General features: G+C 50.6%; 2 protein-coding genes and 1 pseudogene across 8 annotated transcripts in view; 2 read left to right on the top strand and 1 right to left on the bottom strand.

Annotated features, from left to right (window-relative positions):
• The window catches only part of ARSG (arylsulfatase G), an 89356-nt gene extending 79630 nt beyond the window's left edge, over positions 1–9726 (top strand). For all 5 annotated transcript variants that reach the window (XM_040989556.1, XM_040989557.1, XM_040989554.1 and 2 more), the window contains one exon: positions 8826–9726. In XM_040989556.1, coding sequence (XP_040845490.1) covers positions 8826–9136 — 311 coding nt within the window. In that variant the 3' untranslated portion in view covers positions 9137–9726. The remainder of the gene's footprint in view (positions 1–8825) is intronic.
• LOC121162687 lies at positions 5779–5892 on the top strand (annotated as a pseudogene).
• Positions 9727–9991: 265 nt separating the features above from the next.
• The window catches only part of WIPI1 (WD repeat domain, phosphoinositide interacting 1), a 31200-nt gene continuing 27155 nt past the window's right edge, over positions 9992–14036 (bottom strand). For all 3 annotated transcript variants that reach the window (XM_040989563.1, XM_040989561.1, XM_040989562.1), the window contains 3 exons: positions 13448–13563; positions 13005–13105; positions 9992–10493 (listed from right to left, as the gene is read on the bottom strand). In XM_040989563.1, the coding sequence (XP_040845497.1) occupies positions 10446–10493; positions 13005–13105; positions 13448–13563 (265 nt within the window). In that variant the 3' untranslated portion in view covers positions 9992–10445. The remainder of the gene's footprint in view (positions 10494–13004; positions 13106–13447; positions 13564–14036) is intronic.

Here is a 14036-nt window from a genome sequence, read left to right on the forward strand (position 1 = left end):
CTAAATACTTCTTAGCTAAATATGCACAAGCAAAATGGTGCTTCATCTGGACTGAAATATAAGATCTTGAAACACGGAATTTGATTCTGTATTTTTTTCCCTAAAGGATATTTTGAATCAGAAAGAACTGATAAATGTGCCTATTTTAATTCTGAGGAAAACACTGAACTTTTCATTTTTACTTGGCCTGTGTACGTATTTGCAAGCCATCTTTTGAGGAAGAATAAATTCACTTCTGAAATTCATTCTTTTGTTTTTTTTAACTGTATAAATTTTATTTTTGGTAATTTTTACATAGTTGATTGGGGAATGAAGGGTCAAGGGCCACAGGAAAGTAGTTGAGACCACTGTTTTCACATTTTCTTCTTTGTTTTCTGTATCTGGGGGCGGGGAGAGATAAGGGGAGAAGCCACACCAGCCTCCCAACCATCCCAGGGTCCCCGATGTGGGGCATGCGCCAGGGGTCCTGCTCGAGTGGTTTTGATAGTTCAGCAGTTCTGTATCGCTGTTTATCCTTCCACTCCAATCATGATGAAATCTCTCCAGAATCCACTGGCCGACATAGTCCACCTTAGAAATTCCGTTTGCCCAGGTATTCACTGCCCACTCTTGGCTGGGGTAGTTGATCGATTTGTTCTGTCCTCCGTCCTCTGTTGTGGTACCAGGTGTCCTCTGCAGGCTCCAGTGTACTGCCATAACCTCCATGTGTTTCTGGATATGCTGTCCACTGTTCCACCTAAGCCACTGAGGAGGCCCAGCTCTGACACGTACATTCCACAGTCAGACCGTAGAACCTGCAATTTTCTCCATGGTTGTAGTTCTGAGTCCAGCAGTTCAGTGGAGGGATTCCTAAAGAAACTTCATCTGAGGTGATCCCAGACTTCATTCTTGTGTGTGCTTGCCAGTACAGGGTCTGGCACAGTCCTTCGCTGAAATCGGCCTTTGTGCACACTGTTAGTTGCAATTTCTGGGTCAGTTGTCTCCAACCCTGTCTTCTATGCAAACTAATGGGTGTTGCAGTCCGGCCTGATCCTGCCCACTGCACACTCTGCCCTCACACAAACCAGTGGGAGTTGTAGCCCAGTCAGAGTAATCCGCAATAACGCCCCCCCCCCCCCGGCCACCCCCTGCCCTGGTTCCGTGCTTGCCGGTGTGTACAGCAGACTGGTCCAGTCTGTCCCATATCCCATTCAGCTCTCATATGTATCAATGGGCATTGAAGCCTAGTTCAACCCAACCAGCTCCACTTTCTAGCCCACACATGTGCTGGCAGGTGCCATTCTCTGTCTAGCCATGCCTGTCCCAGTCCTGGTTCTCATGCTTATAGTTCAAGTGGCAACCCAAGAGGAGGTGCTCACTGTTTCCCTGATGGGCTCACTCCCACTCCTGGATCTTGCACTCTCCAGATGATACTACAGTTTATCTCAACAGAGCTTGCTCCCTGTGTGGCATCTGCTAGTTGATGCTGCCGCAAAGCCCAATCAACCCTCATGCCCTTTGGCTTATGCATGTACCACAGCTACATGCCACCCAGCCTGGCTTATCCCCAATCCAGCTTACACACAGATTAACAGGCGTTATAGCCCTGCCCAACCTGGTCTGTCACACACTTGCCGACGGATGGAGCTACCCTGCCCAGCCTGCCCAACACCCAAGCCTGGACTACATGCTCATCAGCAGGAGCTATGACTATTAGGGGAGTTTCCTAGGTTCCCCTGTTAGGGCTACTCCCAAACCCAGATCTAATGCATGCCAGTGGGTGCTTGGCCCTTACTTGGCATGGCCCGCCCCATCTGTCCCAGCCTTAGTATGAGCTGGTATGGCCTGGCCTGCCTCACACCCTGTTTTAGGGTGCACATGCAGGTGCTGCAGCCTGGACCTGCTCTGCTTATTCCCAGCCCCAGTGCTGGTGAGCATTGGTGAGTTCCATGGTCATGTCTAACTCAGCCCATCACCATACCAATTCTCAAGCTAACCAGCGGGACTTGTAGTTCCACAGGGGTAGACCCACATACCCCCCACAGAATCTACACCGGACCTGGTTCTCTTGTGTACTGGGTGGTATCATGGCCCACTCTAATGTGACCCATCTCCTGATCCAACACTCAGTATCAGGTACTGGGGGCCCAGCCTAGTGGCTGAAGTCCTCAATATCAGGTACTAGGATCTAGCCCTGCCAGACAGGCCCCAACCATATTTTACGTGTGTGCTTGCATGTGGTGGTCAGCCATGTTCCATGCCAACAAGCCCAATTCAGGACTTCCATGTGAGCTGGTGTATCAGTCTGACCCATAAAGATCTTCAGGTCTCCTCCAAATCACCAGGTCTCAGTCCCCTCGCTTACCTGCAAGTACAGTGGCCCTGTCATTGGGTGTCCCTCAGGATTCATTCCTCACCTACACATACAGTGGCTTTATCTGTGGATGTCCCTAGGCAGTAATTCCATACCCCCAAGACCCCAGAGCTCACAGCAGGCCGAGCCCACAAGCCCAGGACCCTCCTTCTGCCTAGCAGCGGTGGATGGGGAGCTAGGATCCCCAGCAGGAAGCCTGGCCCGGCATGGGTTCTCCCAGCAACAGTCATGTGACTGGGAGAGTAAGGTACTTGTGCCACTGCTTAGACTTACCTGGACTCCGCCCCCATTACTATGATTTTTGGTGCTGTTTATGTAGTTAATTAAGGTGGCAAGGGTCAAGGGTTAGGGGAATGTGGGTAAGGCCATTGTTTCCACATTTTCTTTTCTTTTTTTCCCCCTTTATTTTGCTGCCAGATATTTTGCACCCAGATATTTGGCTGGGGTAGTTGACCAACTTGTTCTGCCCTCCCTCTTTTGTTATGGTACCAGATGTCCTCTGCAGGCTCCAATGGACTGCCATACCCTCCATGTGCATTTGTGTATGCCGGCCACTGTTCTTCTTTTTAATGCACGAGAAGCAAAAGACAAAGCAGCAAAGCTCTGGAACTTAGTGCAGATTCCAATTTGGTTATTTAATCCTGGAGCTTCTCAAAGAAAAATGTCATAAAAGCCCAAGATGCCTTTTCTCTGAGTGCGAGTCAGTGATCCTGAACACTGCGGGCTCCAAATTCGTGTTTGGAGCTCTCCGCTCTGGATGTTCCAGCAAGCTCTGCATCTGCAGAACCGGAAACACAAGCCCTCGGGGTTGTCACGGTTTCAGGCAGGAAAGTTTGCAATTCCAGTCCACTGGTGACATTATTTGCGAAGCTTGGCACCTCAAGGGGGAGTTCACTTCCTAAGTAATAAGCCTACCAGAGAACTCTCTGCACCAGGGAGTTGGAATTGGTAACTGTTACTATGAAGCAATCACGATGCTTAAAGTGATCGCAGCCAATCAGGAGTCCTCATCCCCCAGGGAGGAGAAGTTAACCAGCTCCCAGGACAGTGGGGGTTGGACAGGACAAGGCAGGGGTGAGGCAGCAGGAACTGAATTCTGAACATATCAGGTCAGTGAATAGGGCAAAACACTCAGATGTTCTGATTCCTTATTGCCTGTCTCCTCAACCCTTAAAATTTGTACCCTGATGACCTAGAACTGTTTTGGGGTGAGCCAGAGGAATGGCTGTTGATTATTGCATTCAGTTCATGAGTGATGTGGTCTTCTGTGATGAAGGTATAATTTTGTGGCCATGAGCTAGTAGTGACCTTAAAAGATGATTATCTCATCGGGGACCTGGGATGGGTGGGAGGCTGGGTGGGGCTTCTCCCTTTATCTCCCCCTTTACCCCAGATACAGAAAAAAAAAAAAAAAGCAATAATGTGGAGACAATAGTCTTACCCACTTTCCTGTAACCCTTGATCCTTTGTGCCCTAGTCAGCTATGTAAAGATTGTCAAAATAAAGCAACCAAAAAAAAAAGGTGATCATTTGTCTTGATGTATGGTATGGAATTAGGGCACCTTATTGTTTTTAGCTTTTAAGGTTTTGTTTTGTTTTTAGGAGTGAAGGCAAACTTCACACCCAGTAAAAGGCATAGATTTGTGGTGGGCTTCTTGGTGGGTTTTCAGAAATGCATACACTTGCATATGAAGTCTCTTATTGTTTTTTTTTTTCAAATTATAAGTTGAGTTTATTTTTGATGATGTTTACATAGTTGAGAGGGGTGCATGCCCATGTGGACCACCAGTTATGGTGAAGAGGGTCAAGGAATGGGGGAAAAGTGGGTAAGACAACTGCCTCCAGTGCCTCCAGTCTTTCCAGGGTCCATTTGCTGACATAGTCCATCTTAGACTCTTGGTTTACCCAGGTACTTGTCAGGGAGAGCCGTCCAATTTGTTCTGCCCTCCATGGTACTAGATGTCCTCTGCAGGCCTCAGTGAACTGGTTGTCATGTCCCCCAGGAGCGTCTGGTTCATACCATCCACTATATTGGCTTCAACAACCATGGAGACCCAGTTCTCACACATTCACCCCATAGAGCACATGGCCTGTGATTTTGCACCATGGTTGGAGTTCTGAGTCCAGTGATCTAGTTTGGGGAGGTCCTCAAAAAACCTCCCCAGAGGTGACCCCAGCCTGACTTGTGCGTGCTAGTCAGCGTGGAGTATGATTCAGTCTAGCACCACGTCAGCCTACACACACACTGGTGGTTGCAGTCACCTGGTCAGTTCTGTTCCCCACCTCATCTCATACGCAAACCAATGGATGATGCAGCCCAGCCTAACCCAGCCCACCACACACTCAGCCCTCATCTATCCCAGCAGGAACTGCAGCCTCGTTGGAGCGACCCTCAATGACCCCACTAGGCCCACCACCAGCCATGGTTCCTGTGCCCGCCAGCATGTGCAGCAAGCAGGCTGGTCCTACCCCACATCCCATTTTCTCTTGAGATTTATTAATTCATTGTTACTTGGAAGTGTGTTATTTAAGCATTTTGAGATTTTCCCCAGCATTCTGTTACTGCCTTTTAGTTTAGTTCCATTGCAGTCTAAGAGAAGATAATTGATTTCTATTATTCTTTAACTTTCTGCTTCATTTGATTGGTGTAATTGTGATATATCATTCTCCATTCATTCACTATTAGTATGTGGCAAATATTTATGTATATATATTTATATATATTATGTAAATATAAAGTAGGTATTTTGTATTCAACATGCCATAGAATCTTTTTTTAAAAAGATTTATTTACTTTTATTGAAAAGGCAGATATATAGAGGAGAAACAGAGAGAAAGACCTTCCGTCCGATGATTCATTCCCCAAGTGACTGCAACACACCAATCTGAAGCCAGGAGCCAGGAACTTACTCTAGGTTTCCCACGTGGGTGCAGGTCCCAAGGCTTTGGGCTGTCCTCACCTGCTTTCCCAGGCCACGAGCAGGGAGCTGGATGGGAAGTGGGACAGCTAGGATTAGAACTGTTGCCCAAATGGGATCCCAGCTTGTGCAAGGTGAGGGCTTTAGCCACTAGGCCACCGGGCCGGGCCCACTATATGTTTTAAATTTGCATTGATTTATTTGAGAGGTGGACACACAGAGACAAAAACAGTGAGCGCCCATCTGATGGTCAACTCCCAGATCCCCACCATGGCCAGGGCTGGGCCAGGCTGAAGACAGGGACTGGGGACTAAGTTTGAGTCTTCCACATGAGTGTCAGGAAACCAGTCACTTGAGTCATCACTGCTGCCTCTCACAGACTGGATTACAAGAAGCTGGAGTCAGGAGTTGGAGCTAACCCTCCAGCCTCGGTACTCCTGGGCATCTTAAGCACTGTGCCAAGCCCCGGCTCCCCAAGCCATTACTGTTCCAGAGATTTCCTTTCTTGTGCTTGCTTCGGCAGCACATATACTAAAATTGGAACGATACAGAGAAGATTAGCATGGCCCCTGTGCAAGAATGACACGCAAATTTGAGATATTGCCTTCCCACCCTGCTTCTTGTGGCATCTCCCAGTGTGTGTTTTTGGTTTCATTCTTTGTTCTGTTTGCTTTCTGGTTCTGACGTTTCTATTGCTATATTTTCAAGCTCTGGGTTGCCAGCCTCAGCCCAGACCAGTCTACTCCTGAGCTCACTGCATGCACTTGTGTTGTGATGTTGCCATTACTGGTACTTCTGTGCTGATTCTTGGTGTGTCTGACTCCTTGCTTCAGCACCCTCCCTACAGCCCGCCTGTCCCAGGAGAGTCCTCTGGCTTCTAGTCATTGTGGTTTGCCACTTCCTCCTCCCCTCTGTACCTGGGCCTGGTTTTCATGCTTGCTCTGTCTCTTGAAACTGGTTCCTGCCTTTTCATATGCCTTGTAATTTCATGGTATCTGGGCACGATGTCTCAAGGGAAAAGTAATTTTGGTAAATAGGTCTTCTGTCATGTGGCAAGGAGTGGGGTGGGCATGTGTCCTATAGTCCTTTGACTCTGTGTCCTGGGGATTATAATCCCTAAAGTGCTTCTTGGTCTCATACCAATATCTTAGCTGGGACAGGATAGCCAGGGCAGGGCCCAGTGGCTAAACCCTTGCCTTGCATGCACCTGGATCCCATATGGGCACCCATATGTGGTCTGTGAAAGCAGCAGAGGATGCCCAGAAGCCTTGGGACCCTGCACACATGTGGGAGACCATGAGGAAGCTCCTATTGGCTCCTGGCTTTGGATCAGCTCAGCTCCAGTGATTGCAGCCAGTTGGGGAGTGAACCAGCAGACGGATCTTTCTGTAGCTCCTTCTCTTTGTACGTTTGTCTTTCCAATAATAAATAAATCTTTTTTGAAAAAAAAAATAGCCAGGGCAGGCTGTAGTTGGCTATTTTTGATCTCCTTCATTGGTTAAGACTGTGGGGAAAAAAAAACAAAACAGTAATTTTTCTCCTGATGGGGGGGGTCTTACTGGGAATGGAATGTTCTGGTGTGTTCAAAAATTGCTACTTTCCTCCCCCACCTCCTGGAAAGCTGTTTGTCTGGTCTTTACTGTGAGAACTGGGCTGGGGTCTGGAGACAAGACTCAGTGTGGTGGTGGCAAGGGGACTCTAAGTGACTGGGTTCCCTGGGGTTTTAATCTCTGGGACTTGAGTACATGGGGACTCCATTGAATTGTCCATTTTGGTTCAGGCTTCTATTCCACCCTTGGAGTTTCAGCTCCTGTGATTGTAATTCTCTTTGCCTGGCTGTGGCTCCAGTTTGGGGACAGGTGGGGTGTTTGCCCATTTAACTTCACTTCCTTGGCAGATCTAGTGAGAGCTGTTGATTTTTAGTTTGTTCTGCTTTTCATTCCCTGTTGGGATGGAAGCAGTGACTTCCTAGCCCCCGCCCCTGCATGCTAGACCTGGAACTGTCAGTTTCCTATTGGGTGGTTTTTCTGAAAGTGATAAACTGGCCATGGTGGATGGTACCTTGTAGAGATTCTGGTTTCTGTTCTCAGACAGACACTTGTAGTAGATTCCTTTGACCTGCTAGAGGCTTCATGCTTTATTGGGTGTGGTCTTGCAGATATTGCCCTTTCCTCTTGGGTAAGCCTCCGAATCCTGGTACCTGGTCTTTAGCTGTAGCATGAGGTCTCTTCTCCCAGGGCCGCAGCAGAGAAATATCTGCTGGCTGCCGCTAGACCTTCTCTCCTGGGCATGCAGGGTCCAGGGGTCAGCCAGGACTTGAAGGGAGCTGAGAGGTCAGTGTTAAGGCTTTCCCTGTCCACCTCACTCCTTCCCTGTGTCTCCCCCATCAGCTTGCATCTGTTATGGGAGCCTTGAACGCCATCCTCCGTCACCTCTAGCCACAGGGACCTCAGCCTTCTTGCGCATTTCTGGCTGTAGACTGGGGAATTGTCTCCCGGGGGGAAATTTAACTCTAACCCAAGCTAGTGTGGCAGTTGGACCTGTCTGGGTTATTTTCTAGCATCTTCAGTTTCCCTTGAATGTTGCCTGGCGTTTATAATTGCAGGGTGGGAGGTTATATAAGCCACTCCGCTACTTCCTTAGGTGGAATTGTTTAGTTTCTAGAGCTGAGCGCAGCCTCTGCCTTCACTTGACTGATAGTCCAAGCTCACTTCACTGCCCCTTACTGGTAGTGAAGAACATCCAAGCCCTCTCCCTCCTCCAGGCACAGGCAGTACCTGCTGACCTCTGCTGAACCACCTCAATCTCAGACATGAGAGGGAAGCCTTCTGGAAAAGAAAGCTGCCAGAAGGCTCCACGAGACACTCGTTCTTGCCAGTTTTTGTTTCCAGCCTGACTGGACCAGAAGCTGTATCCTCAGGCAGCATGGCTCTGGTCCCATGGACTTGCTCTCACTGAACTGCATGCTGGCTGTGTTCTCATCTTGCGGTGAGGGATGCCATATGTTGCCACCAGCTGGACCCTCCTGACCACTTAGTTATAGTGTTCCAAAGATCACCCTTGCGCATTCCATCATCCAGGGCATCTTACAGGAAGGGGCAGTGGAATCATTTCTCGTGCCTCTCAGCACTACACAAAGCTCCATGTCTGTTGGGTGGTTGGTAAGCTTATATCCTGCTGGTGTCTGGCTGCTCGAAAAGGCAGGTGTTTAGGAACTCCCCTATTTCTGAGGGCTCTCTTTGTCTTAAATTCCTTCCATCTTATTCACCCGTGGGTTCTGGAGAAAATCAACTGGTGAAAAAATTCAGATTTTTCTCTCCAAGGGCAGAGATGACAGGTGTTTGATCAGATGTTCTGCTGGCCACAAGGAGATGTTGGTAGGACATCTTGGATGGCAGCTTGACCGCTGGGAAGACTCAGATCCTTGAGGCAGTCCTGTGGGCAGGGAAAGCTGTCACTTGGCCATTGGGAGTTGGGGTGTTCGGATTAGTGCTCCTCCTCGTGGCGCAGGGCGGAGCTGGCCTTGACGATCCTCGTGGTCCTTGTCTCTCCAGGTGGAGCCCAAGCTTGTGATGGACACACTGGGCCTGAGCAGCATCATGAGCCTCCTCTTATTTTCAACCTGGACAATGATGTGGCAGAGGGTGTGCCTCTGCCGAGCGGTGGCGCCCAGTATCAGGCCGTGCTGCCCAAGGTCAGACGGGCTCTGGCCGACATCCTCCGAGACATTGCTGGTGACAAGGTCTCCCAGGCGGACTACACCCACGATCCCTCAGTGGTCCCCTGCTGCAATCCTTCCCGAGTTGCCTGCCGCTGCCAAGCCAAGGAGCAGAACTTTCTGCAGGAGGAGACCTTTGGACATTAGATGGGCAAAGTTCACTTTCAAACTGCATTTTACCCCCTTTATAGACACATGCTTCAAAAAATAAATGTCAGAATTCTGCTCTGAGGCTACCTCTCTGCCAGCCAGAGAGCAGCTGAGCTGAGTACATTCCTGGACCATGAGTGAAGCAGGATGGAAACAGGTTCAAGGGTCAGGGTTTGCATTTGAGCAGTGATTTAACCTAACTCGCCAGTTGGTGCTGAGGGTCAAATGAGGCTGTGAGGAAGCCTGGCACGTGACCTCACACAAGGCAGACACTCGGCACAGTTCAGTCTCGTTCTTACGTCCTTAGGTTTGCTGGAGCAAATCTTCTCCATCTAAAGTATGTATACAGGGCCAGCACTATGGTGCAGAGTGTTGAGCTGCCATGCGATGCTTGCATCTCTAATGACTACCCATTTGAATCCTGGCTGCTTCATTTCCAGTCCAGCCACATACTGATGCACCTGGGAAAGTGGCCAAAGATGGCCCAAGTGCTAGGGCCCCTGATAGCCCTGTAAGAGACCCGGATGGAGGCTCTGGTCTCTCGGTACCTCTGCCTTTCAAATAAATAAACTCACCTTTAAAGAAAATACGGACATAAATCCCCTTGGCCTTGTGACTCGGGTCCTGGAATGGGGCCCCAACCCCTCTGTTTCCAACAAGCTCCCAGGTGCACCGTGAGCCTCCCATGCGGGTCCAGACAAGCTTAGACCAGTGTCCAGGTCTTGAGGCAGGAGCATCCATAGCAAAATCCATGGCCCTGCCCCTGCCGACTGCGGGATTAAATGATTTCAGGAGTTCTTTCTGCAGCCTGCCCCCAAACCTCCAAGAAACAAGCCCGAAAAGCCTCAGCAATGCATTGCTATGATTTTATTATTAGTGTCCTGAATGGAACTCTAAGGTAATAACAACTGCAGTCACTGCAAAAATACTTTGGGTAAAATAGTCTCTCCACATGTATGTATGTAATATACAAGAAATACTATCTAAAGTGATTTTTTTTTCCTTATAAGTACATTTTTTACACAACTTATATTAAAAAAGGATACCCTTTTTCATATAAAATGCAGGTTATATACCAATATGGTTAGTTAGCATTTACACTGTGGTTTGAACAGAGTTTTAAATAGCATCACGGGTATACACTGTCACCCTGCCCACATGGGGCTGGCAGGAACTCGGGGAGGGGTCAGCCGCTTCCTGTGGCTGCCGGGCACAGCACCTGGGATCCTGCCCCCCTGGGTGCTCACACACTCACACGCCATTCTTCCACCTCACAGGGGGGTGTCCTGCCTCCTCGGGGTGCTCCTCACGACTGCTTCGATTTGCCCTTCTGACTTCCACGGCACAAGATTATCTACCAAAATCAAAACAGAAGGGCCTTACTCTTCCCCGGAAGGGGCTGGCTGTGTCCAGGCAGGGCCTGCCCGTGCAGGCTCAGCATCAGCAGGAGAGGCTAGGCGCTGGGGAGCCATCTGCCTGGCACGGACGGACCCTCACCTACCCGCCCAGGGCCCCTCCCGTCTGTGGGACAGGGACAACTTCCAGAGGCTGTGAGGATTGATACCCACGCGAGTTTCTTAAGAGGCTCCTTGTGCTTGTAAACTGACTACTGCATCACCTGAAAAAGCTGGTCTACCCCTCGTTCCCAAGGCGCAGCAGACCTGTGCAAGCGGCTGCTTCCGGCCCCTGACTGAATGCAGCCTCTCTTGAGGGTACCAGAGGTGATCATTTCTCTTTCCATTGTTACTGGAACAGAGTGAATCCCAAGGAAGGGAGAGGGAAGGTGTGCAGGCAAGTGTCAGCAAGTTAGAGGCGTCACTGCTCCTGAGCCATGCTCTCAAGGTGGAGGCCCACCTTCTTGGCCGTAGGAGAAGTGAGGTTAGCCAAGCTGAGGCTGAGATCCCAGATGATTTGAAGGAATGTGAAGAGAGATGTGAATCCCAGACTCAGAATTGCGATAGCATGACTATCCAGGAAAGACAGACAGGCTTTTTTCTAGCATCCTTTACTGAGCAGTTCTGCCCATGTGGCTGGGACCCAGAGGGGCCATACTGAGAGCAGCCCAGAGCATCTCACACCTCTGGTCCTTGGATGGCAACATGGAAAAGCCTGCCTGCTGCTGAGTCTGCCCCTGTGGGAGTCCTGTCTGCTCTCCAGCCACAACATCCACTGCAGGCTGGCCACAGTGCTCGGAGAACCCTATTCACCGACCACGCTCTCATGCTGGATGCTGGCTAGAGGTACTGCTTTTCTAGAAAGTTTCCTGCTGCAGTTAAGCAGGAGTTTCCTCACTTGGCCATTTCTTGGGCGACTTCCTGGCAGTGTTTAGGCTTTGTAATGAGTTTGTGTATCAGCCCTTTAACATCTCTACTTTTTTTAATCCCAAGCAAGTGGGCCTACACAGCCGTCTATTCGTCTATAGGGACTTTCTTTGGCAAAGGACTACTGGCCTGTCAAGATCCCCAAACTAGCTGAATTCTGTAAATACAGGAGGTTGCCAGGTTTACTGTGATTCTGTAAGTATTAGAAGAGTACATCTACCCAGCTTTTCTCCCAGCACTGCTGAACGGGTACGCTGAACCTTGGTGGGGCTGCACAAACACAGATGTCCCATGGCTGTACCATGTAGCTTTAGCTCCCAGATGCTACCTCAGGTCAACAGTCTCCCAACCTTTGGGGAACCAAACAGTTCCCTTTATGGCTACTTGGGGCCAGCAGAACTCAGAGACAAAATAACTGGTTTATACTTGGGCAGTAAGCCCAGAGACTTTTTTTTAAATTATAATGAATAATTTTAAGAACCACTGCTCTCTGCCACTAAAATATAAACTCAGCTTGTTGGCAGTGCACTGCAACCTGGCTAGAGAAGAAGCCAGAACTGAACATCCTGGGCTATCTGTGTTGGTCACAGGCACCCAGAGGCGCCCCAGAGGCGCCCCCACAGCTTTAGTTTTTCTCCCACGTGTGCTCAGTGCAGAGTTCTGTGGACCTGAAGCAGGAGGAAGCCATACTCCCCCCACGCATTCCTTTCACGCGTGGAAGCTCAGGTGGCCCCGTGAGGACAGTTCGCGCCAAGGCCGAGTGAGCACTGGCCCCGGAACTCGGCATGGCTTGGCACAAACCCTGTTCTCATCTCTGAAGGATTTCGGCTTGCCTGGGACATTTCCTAACAGCGACTCCTAACGGGGGCTCCACGGAAACTCCAAGAATCCTGTCCTAGCAGCCTCCTAAGACGGCATCTTCTCTCTAGATGCAGGTCCTGGGGCAATGCCAGCTCAGCCAGCTCTAGAGCTCTCCTGGTTGGGATGCTGGTGAGCACAGTGAAAGGTGCCTGAGCAAGCCGCAGCTCTCCTTCCCCGTGGCTGTTGCTTATGGAATGTCTGCAGCCCAGAGTCGTGGGTCTGCCCCGTGCAGCAGCCTGAGCAGGAGTGGGTGGAGCTGGTCTGGAGCACACAGCCCAGCCCTGTGAAACCGTCACTCCAGCGACAGAAAGGCAGCATTCTGCACGAGCAGCACAGGAGCCCCCTGACACTCGGCCTTCTGCAGTGTCAGTTCTCATGGGAGGAGCAGCAGAGGCAAAGGGAGCAAAGGTCAGGACCCTGGGCCTCTGCAGGTAGTTGGCTGCCGAGACCCTGGGTTAGCTTTGGGTTATTCTGCTGCTGCCAAGGCTTAGCATGACCCCTAAAAGCTGCTGTGTGGGTGCCAAGCCCACAGCATAGTGGCCTCCCTATGGCTATGCACACACTAGACAGGAGGGTTAGTTGTTAGGGTCTGGAAAACAGGGAAAGAGGGTTCGCCTCTTGAACGAGCAGAAGCTTTCTGGAAGCACCCAGCCCACACTGCGCTAAGGGCTCCTGATGCTCACAGGGGGAAATTCATTTTCATCCTCCAGACACACAGGTCCCGTCGCAAACTCGTGCTCTGGAATAACCTCTCCCCGGAGTGCACCACCATCCTCCGAGTAACCTGCAAACACGACAGTGAGAAATGAAAGAAGCCATGTGGGTAATTCTGACATGTGGCCTTGAGGGCAGGACCTCAACAAAAGGGGGGCTCCACCATCCTTTCCCCCGGAGAGCCCGTGTGAGGGGCAGTGAAATGCCCACTACAGGCCGACTGGCCTCACATGCCCTTCCACCTCTCTGGACTTCTCCAGGAGGTGAAGGGTTAGCCTGACCATCCTGCACTGCACCTGCCACGCAGGAGCCCACTAGAGGCTATGGCCAAGGCCTCAGCTGTGAGGTGATTCCAGGAGTGTGTTCCCACCCTGGGCAGCGGCAGGGGCAGGAAGGGGCCCCACCCACTCACCGGGCACTGTGGAGGCTGAGGACGGGCTTGGTCTGGCTACTGTGGCTGCATAAGACTGAGGTAAGGAGGGCCTGAGGTCATTTTCTTTGTTCTCTTCTGTTCCTGAGCCCAGCAAGCTGTGTGCAGCAATGAAGAGGGATAGAAAGAAGAGATCACCACTCATCTAGAATATGTCTAAAGGAAAGGAGGAGGAACCTGGTACTTGGCTGTCTGGGCTTAAATCACAGACTTACACGACCTTGGACCTGTGTGAACTGAAGTGGCCTTAAGTTTACCAGGAGTCAGTCAGGCAACCTGAAACTGACCCTGAGCTCTCGGATCTAAGCAGCAAGGATCTGCCCTGTGCTCCTCTTGCTGCACTAAGTCTTGCTAACGGGGGGTGGCGGTCTCTGGGCAGCTCACAGTGCCCTAATGTTAGCAGGGACGAGGGGCTCCTGCCCTTGGCCAGGGCTCCAGAGCACTCTGGCAGCTCAATGCCCCATGTGTGCTGGGACTCCATGAGGACAGGAGAGAGGGACTTTGAACACTGTTCATTGCAACACTTGTCCAGGGGAGAGCAGCAGGCTGGGAGCCCCTGACACGGAGCGCC

The sequence above is a fragment of the Ochotona curzoniae genome, unplaced genomic scaffold, assembly GCF_017591425.1.
Source record: "Ochotona curzoniae isolate NIBS_2020 unplaced genomic scaffold, NIBS_Ocur_1.0 contig_523, whole genome shotgun sequence".
NCBI lineage: Eukaryota > Metazoa > Chordata > Mammalia > Lagomorpha > Ochotonidae > Ochotona > Ochotona curzoniae.